General features: G+C 49.0%; 1 protein-coding gene across 1 annotated transcript in view; it reads left to right on the top strand.

Moving 5' to 3' along the window:
- LOC119168599 (uncharacterized) overlaps positions 1-18,605 on the top strand; it is a 242,134-nt gene that overhangs the window by 105,388 nt on the left and 118,141 nt on the right. Inside the window, exon 5 of the mRNA XM_037419998.2 lies at positions 15,641-15,886. Coding sequence (XP_037275895.2) covers positions 15,641-15,886 — 246 coding nt within the window. The remainder of the gene's footprint in view (positions 1-15,640; positions 15,887-18,605) is intronic.

Here is an 18,605-nt window from a genome sequence, read left to right as displayed (position 1 = left end):
AAGAATTGCGCCTAGCTCGATGCCACTAGCGTCGGTGTGGATCTCTGTGGGTGCCGATGGGTTGGAGTGGCGCAGAATAAGTGGTGAAGTGAGAAGGTGGCGCAGTTCATTGAAAGAATCGTCGCAGGTGGCAGACCAGGCCGAAAGGTCTCTAGAGCCGGCGAGGGGCTTGGTCAAAGGAGCGATGACCGTCGCGAAATCGCGGACGAAGCACCAGAAGTAGGAGCAAAGGCCTATGAAGCTTCGGAGCTGTTTCATGGTGGTCGGTTTGGGAAACGCTGGAACGGGTGTAATCTTGGCAGAGTCGGGAAGAATGCTGTCCTTCGAAACCACGTGGCCAAGGATCGAAAGCTTTCGAGCGGCGAAATGGCACTTCTTCAGATTCAGTTGCAGCCCCGCGGCAGAAATACACGCGAGAACGTTCTCGAGGCGGGTTAAATGGGTTACGAAATCAGTTGAAAAGACGACAATGTCATCTAAATAACAAAGGCAAACGTTCCATTTGAGGCCTCGAAGGATAGAGTCCATCACACGCTCGAAAGTAGCTGGCGCGTTGCAGAGGCCGAAGGGCATGACTGTGAATTCGTAAAGCCCGTCGGGCGTGATGAAAGCAGTTTTTTCGCGATCAGCCTCTGCCATGGGTGTCTGCCAGTACCCAAAGCGCAGATCTAAAGAAGAGAAAAATTCGGCTCCCTGAAGGCAGTCCAAGGCATCGTCAATGCGTGGCAGCGGATAGACATCGTTGCGCGTGATTTGGTTGAGACGTCGGTAGTCCACGCTAAACCTGATGGATCCGTCCTTCTTCTTGACCAACACAACTGGAGAGGCCCAAGATTGCTTGACGGTTCGATTATGCCACGTTTCAGCATATCGTCGATCTGTTCATTGATGACACGGCTTTCGGCAGTTGACACACGGTATGAACGCTGTCGCAATGGTGTCTCTTGACCGGTGTCTGCACGGTGAACAACAGATGACGCTCGACCTAAGGAAGGCTGATTGTGGTCAAAGGAGGCTCGAAAACGCTGAAGGAGCTTGATCAGCTGTTTCTGCTGCCCAGGCGTGAGGTGGCAATCAATGGACTTGCGGAATACATTCGTTAGGTCATTGGCGTCAGTTGCAGGTGTAATGGCACAAGTCGGTAGAAATGGCTTATCTGGATACATCAGGTCTTTGAAAATACAATCTAAAGTCTCGAGGCTCCCTAGGCACTCGCCTCGTAGCAGGATGTATGGACAAGCAGAGACGTTTCACGCAAAAGTCCTGCCGAACCATTGGAAAAGTTGATGACTGCAGACGGGAGGACGATGGTTCGGTGGTGTGCACTAGCTATAGATGGTTGGAACACGAGCGTCGAGTTAGTGGCAGCAGGGAAAAACACAGGCACCAGGACGGCGGACAAAGGCGCGATGCGAATATCAGCTGCGGCAAACACTTTCGAGGGCCCGCAGGGGCGCCTGTGGAAGCAGGCGTTTGGTGTGTAGCGACACCACGGACCCGAGCTAACTGGGGGTTTCAACTCCCTCCCACGCCTAGCCGTGCGTGGCTTTGCCGTGCCTGGGGAAAAGGGGATCCTGGGTGTTGAGCCAATACTGGGTGATTGGACCTTTAAGGTCCCCCAGTGGCGGCAACACACCCCTTTGGCCCCGGCTTCACGTAGTAGACGGCACCCCTGGGCTGACCGACCCAGGGGAAACCGGCAGTCGCCTTTTCCTGTCTCTCCCTCTTTTCATCTTCGTCTTTCCCTCTTACTTTCAATCTTTCCTGTTTTCTCGTCTCTTCAATTTACTTCTGTTTTTCCTGGCGGCAAGGGTTAACCTTGTGTGGGTATCCAAACTAGGGTATACCATATTGGGTTATAGTTACTGCGTACGGCTGGCGTTGTGCAGACATGCCCACATGCTCTGCCACGTCCCCTTGTTGGACTCCGTGGTGGGTGGTAGGCGCCGTTACCGAAAAATCCACATTTTCCCATGGGATCCTCGACCCCCTCTCTAACTGATCGTGCCTCGAAAAAGGTACGCACCGACGCAACTTCACTACTTTGACCCAAAAACAGAGAAACTTTCCCAAAATACCCTGTCCTCCACTGCGAACAATCATCTACAAAAGCTAGAGCAATCTCACCCTTCCTTGTGGCCAAATGCTTGAGAGAGACCATTGGAACCGGTTATAAGGCCACAAAGATGGCAAGTGGAGATCTGCTTCTCGAATTAAAAGACAAGAAGCAGTACAATAAACTCTCGCACCTTGTAGCCTTTGGTAACATCCCCGTCTCTGTGAGCGCACATCGTACCATGAATACAGTGAAGGGCATGGTATCGGACGAAGATTTGATGACACTGAGTGAGGAAGAGCTTCTTGATGGATGGAAGGACCAAGGTGTAATACATGTCCAGCGCATCAAAGTCAGACGTAACAACAACGAAATAGCAACAAAGCACTTAATACTCACCTTCAACTCAACCACTTTACCTGAGACTCTCGAAACTGGCTATATAAAACTCCATGTCCGACCCTTCATTCCAAACCCGAGGCATTGCTTCAAATGCCAGCGATTTCGTCATGCATCCCAGAGCTGCCGAGGGCAGCTGATCAGTGCTAAGTGTGGCACAACCGGCCACAGTGCTGATGAATGTAGTCATGATGAGGTCCTGTGTGCTAACGGCGAAGGTAGTCAACCCGCATACTCCAGAGCGTGCCCTGCCTGGAAAAAAGAAAAAGAAATAATAACTATAAAAGTAAAGGAAAATATCACATTCAGGGAAGCAAGGCAACGGGTCTCACTAACATTGGCACTGAAAACACCTTTCGCCGAAGTGGTGCAACGAGGGGCGGCACCACAAAGACCCTTGGCAGTTGCCCGGACCGCGCCTAGCGTGCTGAGGCCAACGCCACAAGCCCCTACGGCGGGAGCAGCCAGCGCTGCCCTGCCCTCATTCAGCCTGTCCACACCAGTGACCTCTACAATCTCTGGCAGCAGCCAGGGCAATCACGAAGCCAAGGGGGCTTTATCGACCCCCAGCTCGGTGGGGACAAAGACTTCGTCGATCGAGGCGAAGTCTAAGCGACGCACAGATCGCTTTGTAGAGCGGGCGTCCAGTGCCTTGCAAGAGGCTATGGACACCAGTTCAAGCCAAACGGCGCAGGAAGCGCCGAAGGAGCGGCGAGCTTCTCTCGACCGCCCCAAAAAAGACAGAACGCCGATTACAGCGCCTGACAAAGGCCCTGTAAAATGAGCTAATCACCGTCTTTTCTGCACACAGCACTTCTTCCTTTTTTTCTTCTACTATGGACAGCATCATACAGTGGAACGTGAGGGGAATACTTAGAAATTTAGATGACGTCCAAGAAGTTCTGAGTAAGTTCAACGCGAAAGTGCTATGTGTGCAAGAAACGCACTTAACTCCTAAGCACAAGGACTTCCTACGGCAATATATTATTTTCCGAAAAGACCGGGAGGATGCTGTCGTACCATCTGGCGGTGTGGCCATTATACCTGATCGAAGTATAGCATGCCAGCATTTGAAGCTCCAAACGGCCCTTGAGGCAGTGGCCATTCGAGCTGTACTTTTTAATAAACTCATTACGATATGTTCTGTGTACATACCACCTCATCAACAGCTACACAGACGTGATCTAGAATCATTAATAGATGAACTCCCAGAGCCGTTTCTGGTTCTAGGTGATTTTAATGCACACAATGTCTTGTGGGGCGATGCTCACTGTGATGCGCGAGGACGTCTCATTGAGCAGCTCCTTTCCTCTTCTAGTTTATGTCTTTTAAATATAAAGGAGCCTACGTATTTTAGCCTTGCAAACAACACGTACTCCTTCATAGATCTTAGCATTTCATCACCGTCCCTTTTACCTGTTTTTAAGTGGAACGTTCTTAAAAACCCTTATGGGAGTGACCACTTCCCGATCATCCTGAGTGCGCCGAACAAAGATCAACTACCCCCGCAGGTTTCTCGATGGAAGATTGACTCAGCTGATTGGGAAGGGTATAGAACTCTTACACACATGACATGGACGTAGCTGTCTGCACTGACCATTGATGACGCCGTCACGTATTTTACAGCTTTTATACTTGATGCCGCATCTAAATGTATTGCCAAAACAAGCGGCATGTCTTCTAAAAGGCGAGTCCCATGGTGGAACGACGCATGCAGGAAAGCACGGATCACTCAGAACAAAGCATGGGCGTTGCTTCGCGATTCCCCTACAGCTGAAAACCTGGAAAATTTCAAGCGGGTCAAATCGCAGGCAAGGAGAACGCGTCGACAAGCTAGACGAGAGAGCTGGACAAAGTTTATATCGAGTATCAACTCATACACAGATGAGGGAAAAGTGTGGAATAAGGTAAAGAAAATTAAGGGCCAACAAACGTATTGCCTTCCACTAGTAAATAGCCTCGGGGAAAGCTTGGAGGATCAAGCCAACTTTCTTGGCACACATTTTGAACACATATCGAGCTCCTCACACTACTCCGAATTCTTTCAGAATTACAAGGCACGAATAGAAAAACAAAAGTTAGAAAGAAAATCCGCAAGAAATGAGGCATATAATGAACCATTCTGCTTAGCTGAACTGCGAACAGCACTCAGCTGCTGTAATACATCTACCCCAGGTTCTGACAATGTAATGTACGCGATGCTGAAGGAACTACCCTCCGAAACTAAAGAAACCCTCCTCTCTCTTTATAATCGCATATGGTTTTCTGGTGTGATCCCCTCCTCCTGGAAGGAGGCTGTTATAATTCCAATTTTGAAGCAGGGAAAGGATCCCTCTACTGTATCAAGTTACAGACCTATAGCGTTAACAAGCTGCCTCTGCAAACTATTTGAAAAAATGATCAATTGCCGCTTACTCCACTACTTAGAAACAAACAAATTGCTCGACCCATACCAATGCGGGTTTAGAGAGGGCCGATCTACCACCGACCATCTTATACGTATCGAGGCACACATACGTGAGGCTTTTGTTCATAATCAGTTTTTCTTATCTGTGTTCCTCGACATGGAGAAGGCCTACGATACTACGTGGAGATTTGGAATATTGAGAGACCTCTCACACATAGGTATACACGGTAATATGTTCAGTGTCATTGAAAGCTATCTGTCTGATCGTACATTCCACGTTAGAGTGAGCAATGTTCTGTCCCGAACATTTGTACAGGAAACCGGGGTGCCACAGGGTGGGGTGCTCAGCTGTACGCTCTTTATTATAAAAATGAATTCTCTCCGCCTGTACATCCCACGTAATGATGTTACGGGGAATAAATTATGCACTGGTGAGCAAAAACGTACTGGCGAATATACTGGCGAGCTAATGCGTACGACGCTGCTGCAGTCCGAGCACGTTCCCATTCAGCACTTCGTCGTCGTCATCCTCAGGCATCTACTTAGCCCGTGACATTACCCGCCGGCGGCAGAAGCACCGTCCCGGTGCGATCAATCCTCGAGGCGTGAGAAGTATGGCTTAAGCCGTGAGACGTGCACTATATCGGTCGGGACTGAAGCTGGTACTGACGTGGTATGGAGTGGAGCTATCTCATAGGTCACGCTGGTGACCTTGCGTATGACGCGGTAGGGGCCAACGTAACGGGACATTAGTTTTTCGCTGAGACCAACACGACATGATGGGAACCACAGCAAGACGAGTGACCCCGGAGAGTACTGTACGTCGCGGTGCCGGCGATCGTAAGCACTCTTTTGGTTAAGCTGCGAGGCACATAAACGATCCCGGGCAACTTGGCAGGCGATGTCAGCTCGGGCCAGGGCATCACGAGCATAAGCAGTCGATGAGGGGGCGTCAGATTGGAGCATGGTGTCTATGGGCAAAGGCGGGTCATAACCGAACAGTAGGTAAAAAGGGAAAAATCCAGCTGTATCATGACGTGAACTGTTGTATGCGAAGGTAACGAAAGGTAAGTGGATGTCTCAATCTTTGTGATCCTTGGAGACGTACATCGCTAACATATTCGTCAAGGTACGGTTGAGGCGTTCCGTGAGGCCGTTGGTTTGCGGATGGTACGCTGTAGTGAACTTGTGGTGGGTAGAGCAGGATTGCAGGAGCTCGTCGACTACTTTAGATAGAAAACAGCTGCCGCGGTCGGTGATCAACTGACGAGGAGCACCATGACGCAGAATGATGTCATGAAGAAGGAAATCAGCTACATCAGTAGCGCAGCTGGTGGGGAGGGCGCGTGTAACGGCATACCGCGTTGCGTAGTCGGTAACAATAGCAATCCACTTATTACCGGTGGCCGACACGGGAAAGGGTCCTAGAAGATCGAGGCCGACTCGTAAAAATGGCTCATCTGGTACTTCAATGGGCTGGAGGGTACCAGCAGGTCTCAGAGCAGGTGTCTTGCGGCGCTGGCAGAGGTCGCATGCCGCAACGTACTGTCGCACAGAACGGTAGAAGCCAGGCCAAAAGAATCGGCGGCGAATGCGGTCATACGTGCGTGACACCCCTAGGTGTCCAGCGGAGGGGGCATCATGCAGCTGGGCCAAAACGTGTGAGCGAAGATGCACAGGAACGAGTAAAAGCTCAGCACCATCAGGGCGGGTGTTGTAGTGGTGCAAGATTTCGTTGTGAAGAACGAACAGTTGTAAGGAGTGGTCAGGGTGGGGAGAGTGCAGACCATTGATAATAGCACGCAAAGAGGGGTCGCGGCGTTGTTCAGCAGCTATGTTGGTGAAGTCGGTAATTGAAAGAACGAGGGCCTCTTGCTCATCTTTCCTCGTGTCAGAGGGATCGACTGGGTAACGGGACAAGCAGTCGGCATCCTTGTGAAGTTGTCCGGATTTATAGGATACGGAAAAAGTATACTCTTGTAAGCGCAGCGCCCAGCGACCAAGGCGTCCCGTAGGGTCCTTGAGTGAGGAGAGCCAGCAAAGCGCGTGGTGGTCGGTAATGACTGAGAATGGTCGGCCATACAGGTACGGTCGGAATTTCGCAATGGCCCAGACGAGAGCTAAGCACTCGCGTTCTGTGATGGAATAATTTTGTTCCGATCGCGACAACAGTTGGCTTGCATACACGACGACGCGGTGCATGCCTTGTTGCCGCTGCGCGAGCACTGCGCCTATGCCGTGGCCACTGGCGTCAGTACGAAGCTCCGTGGCGGCAGATGGGTCGAAGTGTGCTAGGACTGGTGGATTGGTGAGAATGTCAACCAGCGACGAGAAGGTTTTGCTTGCTGTTGGCCCCAGGTGAATGCGACATCCGTTTTGAGGAGGCAGGTTAGAGGACGGGCTACTTCAGCAAACTTCTCGACAAAACGACGGAAATAGGAGCACAATCCCAGAAAACTTCGGACGTCCTTGGCTGAGCGGGGTGTGGGGAAGTCGCGAACTGCTCGGACTTTCGCAGGGTCTGGTTGAACGCCCGCAGCGTTCACAAGATGGCCGAGTACGCAAATTTGGCGTTGCCCAAAGCGGCATTTGGACGAGTTAAGTTGCAAGTTGGCACGTCGAAAAACATCAAGCACTGCGGACAGACGGGTAAGATGGTCGTCGAAGATAGCAGAGGCAGATGGTCCACTTCATGCCTCGAAGGAGAGAGTCCATCATGCGCTCAAATGTCGCGGGGGCATTGCATAATCCAAAAGGCATCATCTTGAACTGGTAAAGTCCATCAGGAGTCACGAAGGCCGTCTTCTCTCTGTCTTTGTCGTCCACAGCGATCTGCCAGTAGCCTGAGCGAAGGTCTATTGAATAGAAATATTTGGCACCGTGCAAGCAGTCGAGTGCATCATCTATGCGCGGTAGGGGATATACATCTTTCTTGGTAATATGGTTGAGATGGTGGTAATCAACACAGAATCTCCAGCTATTGTCCTTCTTTTTAACAAGTACAACGGGTGAGGACCAAGGACTAGATGAGGGTTCGATTATGCCCTTATCAAGCATTTATCGACTTCTCGCTGTGTAATAGCACGCTCCGGGGCCGACACACGGTAGGGTTGTCGGCGAATGGGTCGAGCGTCACCGGTGTCGATGCGATGGGTTACCACGGATGTCTGGCCCAAATTACGGTCGCCGAAGTCAAAGATGTCCTGATAAGAAGCAAGCACACGGCAGAAAGCAGAGACTTGTTCAGAGGTGAGCTTGTCAGATAGCATTGGCTTGAAAAGGTCGGTACAGGAACGTGACGAGAACGACGTTGATGAAAAATCGGGTGGCGAATCGGTGGTTAAAGCGGAAACTGTGTGGTCGACCAGTGGTGTAAGATGCGCAAGTGACATGCGGCGAGGAATAACTTGCGCTGAGAGGCCGAAATTGAGGACTGGAAACGAAGTTCGGTTGTCCTTAACGGTAACCACCGTGTGGGGAGTGCAACATTGCGTGTCATGGTGACGTCAGAAATTGGGGCAGCAACATAATCACCATCGGGTACTGCAGGATATGGCGAGAGTTGGACTTGGACTGCGGCCTGCGGCGGAAGTCTAAGGAAATCGACAGAGCGTAGACGAGGTGGGCTGGTAGAGACGGTCTCCGAAAAGGATTGTAGTTCGAGCTGAAGAAGACCTTTGGAACAGTCAATGAGCGCAGCGTGTGAAGTCAGAAAGTCGAGTCCAAGGATGAGGTCGTGAGGGCAATTTTCCAGTACAGCGAACAGAACTGAAGTTTGATGCTCAGAAATTGTTAATCGCGCAGTGCACATTCCAAGCATAGCAGGAGTACTCCCATCCGCTGTACGAACGGTAGGTGCAATCGCAGGCGTCAGAACTTTTTGGAGGCGGCGGCGGAGGTCTGAGCTCATCACAGATATTTGTGCACCGGTATCAATAAGAGCAGTTATAGGTAAACCATCAACGAGAATTGTAAGGAGGTTGCACCGATGGTCGGGAGTAATCAGAGGATTTGCAGTCCGAGTCGTGTATGCAGCGTCACCTCCGGGGGCTGCACCGGCTAGTTTTCCGAGCGACCATCGTAGGGAGACCGAGAACGGCGGGGTTGGGGCGAGCGGGACTGACGACGCATGGGCGATGGCGAGCGGCTGGTCCGACGTTCTGGATTATGCTCTGCACCTGTCTCATCACGGTAGGACGGGGCATAAGGTGCACGTTCAGAGCGAGGCCGCCAATCATAGAAGCTCGGTCAAGGTGATGAGGTCCAACGGCTGCGGCAATGGCGAGCGATGTGTCCTATCCGATGGCACGTGAAACATATGGGCCGATCATCATGAGTGCGCCATTCAGCTGGGTTTCGTCGTGGCGCGAATGTGCGGTTCGGAGTGGCAGTCGCAACGACTGGAGCCGAGCTGGAAGTAGCAGGGGCATTTTGATGAGGTGGCCAAATGCCCATATTCGCGATCTCTTGGCGAACCACGGCCTGTATCATTGAAACAGCATCGAGGTTGTGTCCTGGCGCGCTGACGCTAGACATAGCGGGAGCCATAGCCTCGAGTTCCCTACAGACTATTCTGGTGACGTTTTCTGGCGCTGGTGGTTGGTGTAGTGTGGGCAAATCTTCGCAAGAGGACGTAGCCGCCGTGTTGGGAAGGCGGTCAAATCGGTGAACTATGCGCCTACTTTTTGCCTGTTCGAAGCGACGACATGCGATGACCGACTCCACCGTCGAGCAGTCCTTGCACAGGAGAAAATTGAAGGCGTCATCCGCAATTCCTTTCAGGATGTGTCCGACTTTGTCCTCGTCGAGCATGTCCTTGTCGACCTTGCGGCACAAAGCCAACACGTCCTGGATGTACGCGATGTACGGCTCTGTGGATGTCTGGGCACGAGTCGCAAGCTCTTTCTTTGCGGCCACTTGACGTTCGATGGGTTTCCCAAATAGATAGCGCAATTTCTGCTTATAGACGTCCCAGCTAGTCAACTCTTCTTGATGTGTCTCATACCAGAGTTTTGCCGTGCCATGCAAGTAGAAAATGATGTTCGCCAACATAAGCGTCGGACCCCAATGGTTGCTGCTGCTGACGCGCTCATATTGAACCAGCCAGTCATCGACGTCTATGCCACTTGTGCCGTTGAATGGACCTGGGTCACGAGGTTGCACCACAACGATCGGCTGCGGGGCTGACGGATCTTGTTGACATTGAGTAGCCTGGTCAGTCATCGTGGTAGCTGCAATGCGCCGTCCGCTGCGAAGATCCAGCTCGTTGGGCTGTATAGCGAGTGGTACCCCGCACCTTCCACCAATGATGTTACGGGGAATAAATTATGCACTGGTGAGCAAAAACGTACTGGCGAATATACTGGCGAGCTAATGCGTACGACGCTGCTGCAGTCCGAGCACGTTCCCGTTCAGCACTTCGTCGTCGTCATCCTCAGGCATCTACTTAGCCCGTGACAATATCTTTTATTCAACATATGTCGACGATGTGCAGATAGGTTTTAAATCATGTTCTCTTGGGATCTGTGAGCGACAGGTTCAGCTTGCCCTTAACAAGGTATCCAAATAGACTGATGAAAACGGGTTGAAACTGAACCTACAGAAAAGCACCTGTGCCCATTTTTCTAGAAAAAGAGGCTTGCACCCTGACCCTGAAGTGGTCATTAAGGGTGAGCGTCTACCCGTAAACACAGAACATAAGTTCCTAGGTATAATTTTAGATGCGAAGTTAACCTTTGTACCGCACATAAAACATCTTAAAAATAAATGCTTGAAAACAATGAATATCCTAAAGGTGCTGTCACGAACAACATGGGGCAGTGACAGAAAGTGCCTCATGAATCTGTATAGAAGCCTTATACGCTCACGCCTTGAGTATTGGGCAATAGTCTATCACTCTGCCACGCCAAGCGCTCTGAAAATGTTGGACCCTGTTCATCATCAAGGCATCCGCCTGTTCACAGGCGCCTTTAGAACAAGCCCAGTTGAAAGCCTTTATGTGGAATCGGACGAGAGGTCACTCTATCTGCAGAGAACATATTCTTCCTTCATATATTTCCTTAAAGCAAATGCGAACAGTGAGCAACCCGCAAATTCCACCATCAACGACCTGTCCAGCTCTCAACTTTTTTGCAATCTGCCCGCAATGGCACGCCCTTTCTCGCTGCGTGTTAGAGACCTAGCTGAAGAAACAGATATCCCACTGCTTGAATACCACCTCAGCCCCCCACTCTGCGGCTCCCGCCATGGCAGTGGCAGGTTATAGACTGTGACACATCTTTCGTAGCTGTCACAAAGCATGCCTCCCCCATACACACTCGGATGTATTTCTTAGAGCTGCAACATAAATATGACTGTCCAGAATATTATACTGATGCATCCAAGTCCCATACTGGGGTGTCCTATGCGGCGGTCGGCTCATCCTTCTCGGATGCTGGCGTTCTGTCCACCAGCACAAGCATTTTTACAGCCGAGGCTTATGCGTTTTTCGTAGCCGTTAAACACATCAAAGAATTGAATACGCCTAGAGTAGTTATATACAAGGACTCCCTGAGTGTTGTAGAAGCGTTGAAAAATCTAAAAAAACACAGAAACCCTATAATTATATTCCTTTATTCAATACTCTGCGCGGCCTATGCTTCCAAGCAACATATCGTCGTGTGCTGGGTGCCAGGACACCGCGAGATTGAAGGAAATGTGTTGGCCGACCAGCTCGCCACGTCAATTACCGGAAGCACTGCCAACTCTTCAGTTGCTGTCCCTATTATGGACCTAAAACCAAACATACGGAAAAAGCTCAGGGCTTACTGGCAGAAGTTATGGGATCTACAAACTCATAACAAGTGACACTTGATTAAACCATACCTCGGTAACTGGCCACCCACGTCGAAAACGCGCCGTACCGAGGTCAGTCTCTGTCGGCTTAGAATAGGACACACACACAGCACGCACACACACCTTTTGTCCGGTGGTGACCCACCCAGCTGTCACAGATGTGGCCTTCCACTTACCGTACTCCACATACTCCTTGAATGCTCTGAGCTAGAGACTTACCGGAAAAAACATTTTCCACTAGCGTACAAGGAATACATACCCCTTCACCCAGCTATGTTTATTGGTCGCGAACCTCTTTTTAAATATAATGCATTGAATGCATTCTTAAAGGAAGTAAATACTTTCCATGTTATCTACTCAAGTGATCGGTAGCACGCCCTCTGAAAGGAGGCTGCTGCTGCGGATGCTACATCCAAAAGAGCACCTGTCTTTCGGCCCTTGAGACCAAGGGCGCTGACGAGAAATCGGTGCTAATATAACGCTCCTATTTTATGATGTCTTGATAACTAAGGACTCATTCTCACCAGGCATGCTTCACTTCACTTTCATGATTTTAATAAATATATGTCTTACGCATCTATAGAGCGCAGAATTTTAGGCCCTTTTACAGCCATTTACCATAACCATTTGTCTCATCCGATATCATTTCCTGGCGCTCTTTGGCCATCAATGGCCCTTCCGCCATTAAACAACATATATCATCAAACACTTTCGAGGGCCTGTGGTGGTCGATATTAAAGCATGGATTCGTCAACGTGAGTTTAGCACGAGCGCAGTCGATGAGGGCCTGATGAGTAGAAAGAAAATCCCATCCTAGTATGACGTCGTAAGGTGAACGGAGAATAACAACAATGTTGACAGCGTACCAAACATCTTGAATAAGAACACGTGCTGTGCACTGAGCCGACGGCGCGATGAAATGGAAGGTGGCTGTACGCAGAGCAAGATTCGTAAGCGGTGTTGCGACTTTTCTAAAACGGTGACAAAGTTTTTCACTAATTACAGAAACAATGGCGCCTGTGTCGACAAGTGCATGTACAGCAACACCTTCTACTAGCACTATAATTTCGTTGCGCGGACAAAGAGGAGGTCTTGGAGAGTTCGACGATGACGCAGTTCTTGTCTCTGGAACTGCGGCTGTCAGTTTTCCTTTCGAGCGGGGCTTGTGAGCCTAAGCATTGGGGAGACAGATCGGCGACGGGGCGGTAATGACCGGTGAGAATCGACAGGGCGTTGTGGGGACAACGAGTCGGCAATAGGGGAAGATGGTCGCTGGGGATTCTGGGCAGCCTGGTAATTTGCAGAATTCCCACAGTCCGGTGGCTGGAAGTTGCGATGGCGGCAGTAGCATGCTGTATGTCCCACAAAATCGCATGCAAAACAGATGGGTCCATTACCGAAGGTGCGCCATGGGTTAAGGACTGCAGGTGCAGGGGGCGAAGTAGGATGGGGTGCCGTGTATGTAGGCAGCGTCGTAGGGTAGGAGGATCCAGTGCCCCGGTATGCGCTAGAGACAGGTGGGGCTGGTGGTCTAGCAACGACGGCAGCGTAGGTCAGCGGCACAGGGACTGATGGCAATGAAGGCAGCGCCTGCGTGACCTGTGTCTGAATGACCTGGCGTAGACGTGGGTCTAATAAGGTCACTGGCTCGGATGCTTTGGCCACAAGAGAAAGTTGACGCGCAGCTTCTTCACGAATGAATTCTTTGATGTGGGGCAGTAAGACGGTGTGATTAGCAGCAACGTCATGCATGAGAACGGAAACTTTATCTGTATCTTCAGCGGCCTTGCGCATCGAGACACGCTGCTCACGCAACTCGTCGTACTCCTGACAAAGCTGGACAATGTTGGTGACAGTCTGTGGGTTCCTAGCGACGAGCATCTGGAAGGTATTGTCGTCAACTCCTTTGATGATGTGCTTGATTTTGTCGTGTTCGGTTAGAGATGCATCTACGCGCTTGCAAAGAGACTAGACATCTTCGATGCAACTTGTAAAGGTCTCGCCCCTGAGCTGGACTCAACTATGCAGACGCTGTTCCGCGCAAAGCCATCGCACAGCGGGACGACTTAAGAGCGCGGCGATGGTAGTCTACAAGGTGGTCCAGTTGGTGGTTTCGCCTTCGTGGTTCTTGAACTAAAGGCTGGCCACATCAGCGAGGTAAAAGCGCACGTTCGTTAGCTGGTCGCAGGCGTTTCATTTGTTGAAAGCGCTTACGATTTCGTACTCGATGAGCCGATCCTTGACGTCTTGTTCGTCATTGCTGCGAAAAATTGGTGGGTCGCGTTGCCAAGGCACGTCAGTACAGAAGACTGTCGTTGGTGGGGCAGCTTGAGAAGGGCCAGGAGCAGTCATGGTGAACAGTGAGGGTAGCGTCCGATTGCGAAGTTTTAGGTTAATGGGAACCCGGGTTCCTCCACCACTTAAAATAGAGGTGTTGTACGACGAGTAACATTCGGACGCAGATTGGCAAAAGGTGCTTTATGAGGCAGGCCTGGCTACCGGCGAGCGGCGTGCGCGAGCTACTACTACAGCCACCGATGATCATCGTCTTCTTCAGTAACAGTAGAGCGTCCGTCATTCAGACTCATTACAATATAAACTGTTTGTTTTCAGGTGCTTTGCATGCATAACTAGAACTTGGTACAAATTTTAATCCTCGGGAACGAATTCTCAAGTGTGACCTTCTCTGTCCACCATTTTGCACGTTCTAGAAAATGTATTTTTTGCTAAAAAGACAGCTTTGATGCCTGCTCGTTGTGCTACTTAAAGTGTGACACCTGATGCAAAATGGAAGGACTGTTGTTCCTGAAAGTGAGCCCTTTCTTGATGACTGTTTTGTTAGTGTGGTTGGCTGTAGAAGGCAATAAGCTTACTGTAGTAGCACAGTCTAAGCACCTGTTAGTGAAGCCGGTGGTACATTGTTTGATGGGATGAACACTGCCCCTAGACAAGATTCGGGGATCGCTTACTTGAGAAAATTTGTAAAGCGAGCGATTGCTACATCTATCTTGTCAGCACTTGTTTCGTCCCTCTCAATGTCCTGTGTGTCACGCTGTTTTTTGCTTCATTGAGCAGTGATCACCACAGACTACCAGTTTGCCCAAATGATTGCTTGCCTTAGTAATGACATTGTTGGCGACCTGTGTCACGCCGAGAGCACATCTGGTTTGGTCACTTGCTCTCCTCCTTCGCTTTTCTCCTTGCTTGGTCTTTCATTCTGCACAGGTATTTATTGTTTGTTCCGCTAACTACACCTAGACTGAGGGTGCTGTTCAACACTGGTGTGCAATCAATCAGTTTGACTTGCTGAAAATGAAAGGAACTTGCTGCTAGAATTGTGCTAGAGGCACTTGAATATTCCTTGTTTGCTTTAGACACAAGTCACTCAGAAGAATTCTTGCTCTGAATTTTCGCCTGGACACTTTCGCACAATTTTCAGCCCACAATCAAAATTTGCTGGTTGTGGCTACCTGAATTATTGTGTCTAAAATGCACGCATAAAAAGCTGCTAGCGCTAACATTTTAAAGAAGTGCTGGGCACACTTTGTTTTGTATCCACTTAACTGCAGAATTCTTTTTTTTTCTGCAATAATTATGGACAAATGGTAAGCTATTTTTATAGATGACCATGATATTCAATAGACTATGGAATTTCATGGCTTATAATGCAGGTTCTAAGTACGGGACCACGTGATCGCTTTGTTCAAGATGGCCCACGACGATGTTTTTGGAGAAATTTTAGGTGTTCCAAAAGACAATACTTTTTGTAGTACTATACAGTACTATACCTCCTTTCTTGAAGTTGCTACTTATGAAGGCTGCCAAACACATAGGGCTTGAGCAGCAGTGCCTGACTGCAGGAGCCTTTGTCACTGAAATACAAAGAAAAAAAGAAGCGATTCCCTGAGGTAGTAGGAGACAAAGAAGTGCCTTTTTGTGTGCAGGTGAAGTATGGCCGCCTGCGGGCGCACCTGGTGGAGCGCGAGTGTCGTAGGGACCAGCAGCAGCAGCAGCAGCCAGGCCCCAAGGGAGGGGGGCCCCTGGCGCCCATCCCCGAGGACGAGGCAGACTCCCCGGATGGGGAAGTGCCTTCGTGTGTACGTGACTCCCCGCTCCTCATGGGACTCCATCTGGAAGCCCAGAGGCTGCAACAGGAACTGCGCCGGGCACAGCGTGCATACTGGGACCTGGTCGGTGTGCCCACTTTGTTGAGATTAGGGTGGCAACTAGGCTTGTGCATATAGTAAATTTTAGGTTTGAAGCAAATGGTTGTTTGATACAAATAATTTAACATTGGATTCAAATATTATATATCACATATTATAAAAAGAAAGATTATATTTGGCATGACCTAACTAACCTATACAATATCCTTTTTAATTGAGACAAGGCAGGTGCAAGTGTCATTCTCTTTGGTTGAAACAGGTGGAAACAACTTTGAACAGTAGCTGGATTTGACTTTAGGTTGATTGAAAGTGAGCTGCTGTAAAATATGTTGCATTTTAAAGTTTACTGCACTTTAAGCATATTAGCCCTTATAATAATCTTCTAAACTGAAAGAATCAATGCGAGAGTAATATGAATTCATTTATCTTTAAAGTGAGGCTTCGCAGAAGTGGGTATTTTCTCTGGACAGATGCATTCTTGGTACAACATTCCTCTACAGCAGTGAAATCATCTTTACAGGAAGCTGCATGTGGACCTTTCATTTATTTCAAATACATCGAAATTTCCAATCATTTAAATTTGTTTGAAAGCTTGAAGTGCTTGAATATTCTCACAAACCTAGTGGGAACACTTTGAACAACTCGCATGACACACTTCTGTCATGCAATTTTACATGTGTCAACATGACTCCTCCTGTGTATGCGGTCATTGGATAAATTGCAACTGTCGCAACTGGCAGAATTCGCAATTGCCTCATGGAATGCCTGGTTTCAATTCCACCTTGGATCCTGTTCTTTATTTCTCGTTGTGCATTAAGTCTGTGAAGAACACTGGGGCAGCAGATGACATAACACTGTAAAATACTTCTTCAAAACACCAATAAGGAGCAGTGCAAGATAACAGATCACATTACTTACATTCAAATTGCACATTTTTAAGGGCAGAAGCATTTTTTAGCGAACGAAAGGCACTTGGACCATTTTTTAATCTATCAGCGGTGATTCAACTGCACCAGTTGCATCATCTTGCTGCAATTTCATATCCCTGTGCCTCGCTGCACACATTCTAGCACATCTTGCGCCAAAGTTTATTGTCCACTTGGCATTGGAAAAGTTTATAGCCCAAAAATTATTCTTTGCACCCTCGACTCACTCCCTACCTTCAAGCGATGCGCCTTTTGCCATTATATTGAGCCTAGCTTAGGTATGTGCACTACTGCATGTGCCTTCATTGTTGAAAGTTTAAAATGCCGTCGATAGCCTCTCTTATTTGTTATGGAACTGGTGACAACACGTAGCCTCTGACTTCTTTTTTTCATTCCCTGTAGTGTCTGAAGAAGGACTATGAACATTCCGAACCATGGATTTGAATCCTGCTTTATTCTGAAGGACACAGACAAATATACAGGACAGACACATTCACAATTCTCCCTCCCTGTTTCCCATGTACATTGCTGAATAAGAGCCCGAGATAGTGGTCATACGCACACCATAAAGCCTGCGAAGAATCTTGCTGGGACACCAGTCTGTGAATCCTGCATGTGTTGACGAAATTACGTATAGTGCAGGCCATTTGTAACGTAACCACTTGCAGTGCAAGACCAGCGACAAAGCGGTCTTTTTCGACTTCTGTTCACCCTTCTATAGAACTCTGTACATACCATTATACAGACCCACCTCCCAAGATGGACGGGTCATAATGCAGTTGCCGAAAATTATTATGACCAATGGGGCAGCGAGTGTGCCGCTGGGGAGTGAGCGACGAGCTTGTTGCGAAGGAGAAGGGGATGCCTAGTGAACGAACGAAAGGCGGAGGGAGGAAAAAGAAAAGGAAGAAGACCGCGGCGGGCTACAGGGGCTCGAAGAGCGAAGGAGGAGATCGGTTGCATAGATGATGGATAAGCCTTTGCATCGGCACTGTCGTGGCTACAGTACTGTACTTGTGTGGCTTGGCCGTGTAGGGCTCAACATGTCTTCGTCGATCCTATCCTGAATAGCGCTTAGAGTTTTTTTATGGTCCAGGTTTCCTGTTGAGAAAAGCGCCCCCGTTGTCGAGCTTGCAACAAATAGTATCAGATTTGCTGCCTCGTCTGTAAATTTGAAAGTTTCACGGCTTTATGACACGAGTCTTTGATGCTGGTGCGCGTTCCTACATACGCTTGGTGGGCTTTTGTCGTCCTTGATCTCCTGGCTGCAAACACAAACTTCGTATCACGAATTCTGTTTTTGGTTGAGTCTTGTGTGCGATCCTTTTGATACTCGTTGTTCATGTCCTGGACAAACTTCCTGTGACATGCCGAACATCAGGCTAGGCCTAATCGGCATTTGTTGTACTTCGGTAGTGGTCGTTCATGATTGAAGTCGCAGTTTCGTACGAAATCAACGAAACTCTTTGCAACGGTTGAAGAGAAGGCATACATATTGTTCATGAAAAAGCACGTGGCATGTGTAGAACTTGAATACAGTCGAACAGGGATATAGTATCGAACTCAAAAAAGATCGCGAATTAGATCGACATATGAAAAATTTGACGTAAAAAATTAGAGGCCCTGAGAGCTTACCTGTAGCGGATCATTACCTACAATAGCTGCATTTCAGAATGACAATTAATTCCGCACACACGCCGCAACAGAATTATTTATTTGCATGAAAAAAAAAAAATCACTAACCTTGGCCTGCTTTTTCATTTCTGAATTGTTGAAGACGCTAGTCTCGATCTTACTACTACTCGCGAAACGCATCG

Source organism: Rhipicephalus microplus, chromosome 3, assembly GCF_043290135.1.
Source record: "Rhipicephalus microplus isolate Deutch F79 chromosome 3, USDA_Rmic, whole genome shotgun sequence".
NCBI classification, from domain to species: domain Eukaryota; kingdom Metazoa; phylum Arthropoda; class Arachnida; order Ixodida; family Ixodidae; genus Rhipicephalus; species Rhipicephalus microplus.
Note: the sequence above shows the minus strand (reverse complement) of the source record. Positions and strands in the feature narration are given on the sequence as shown.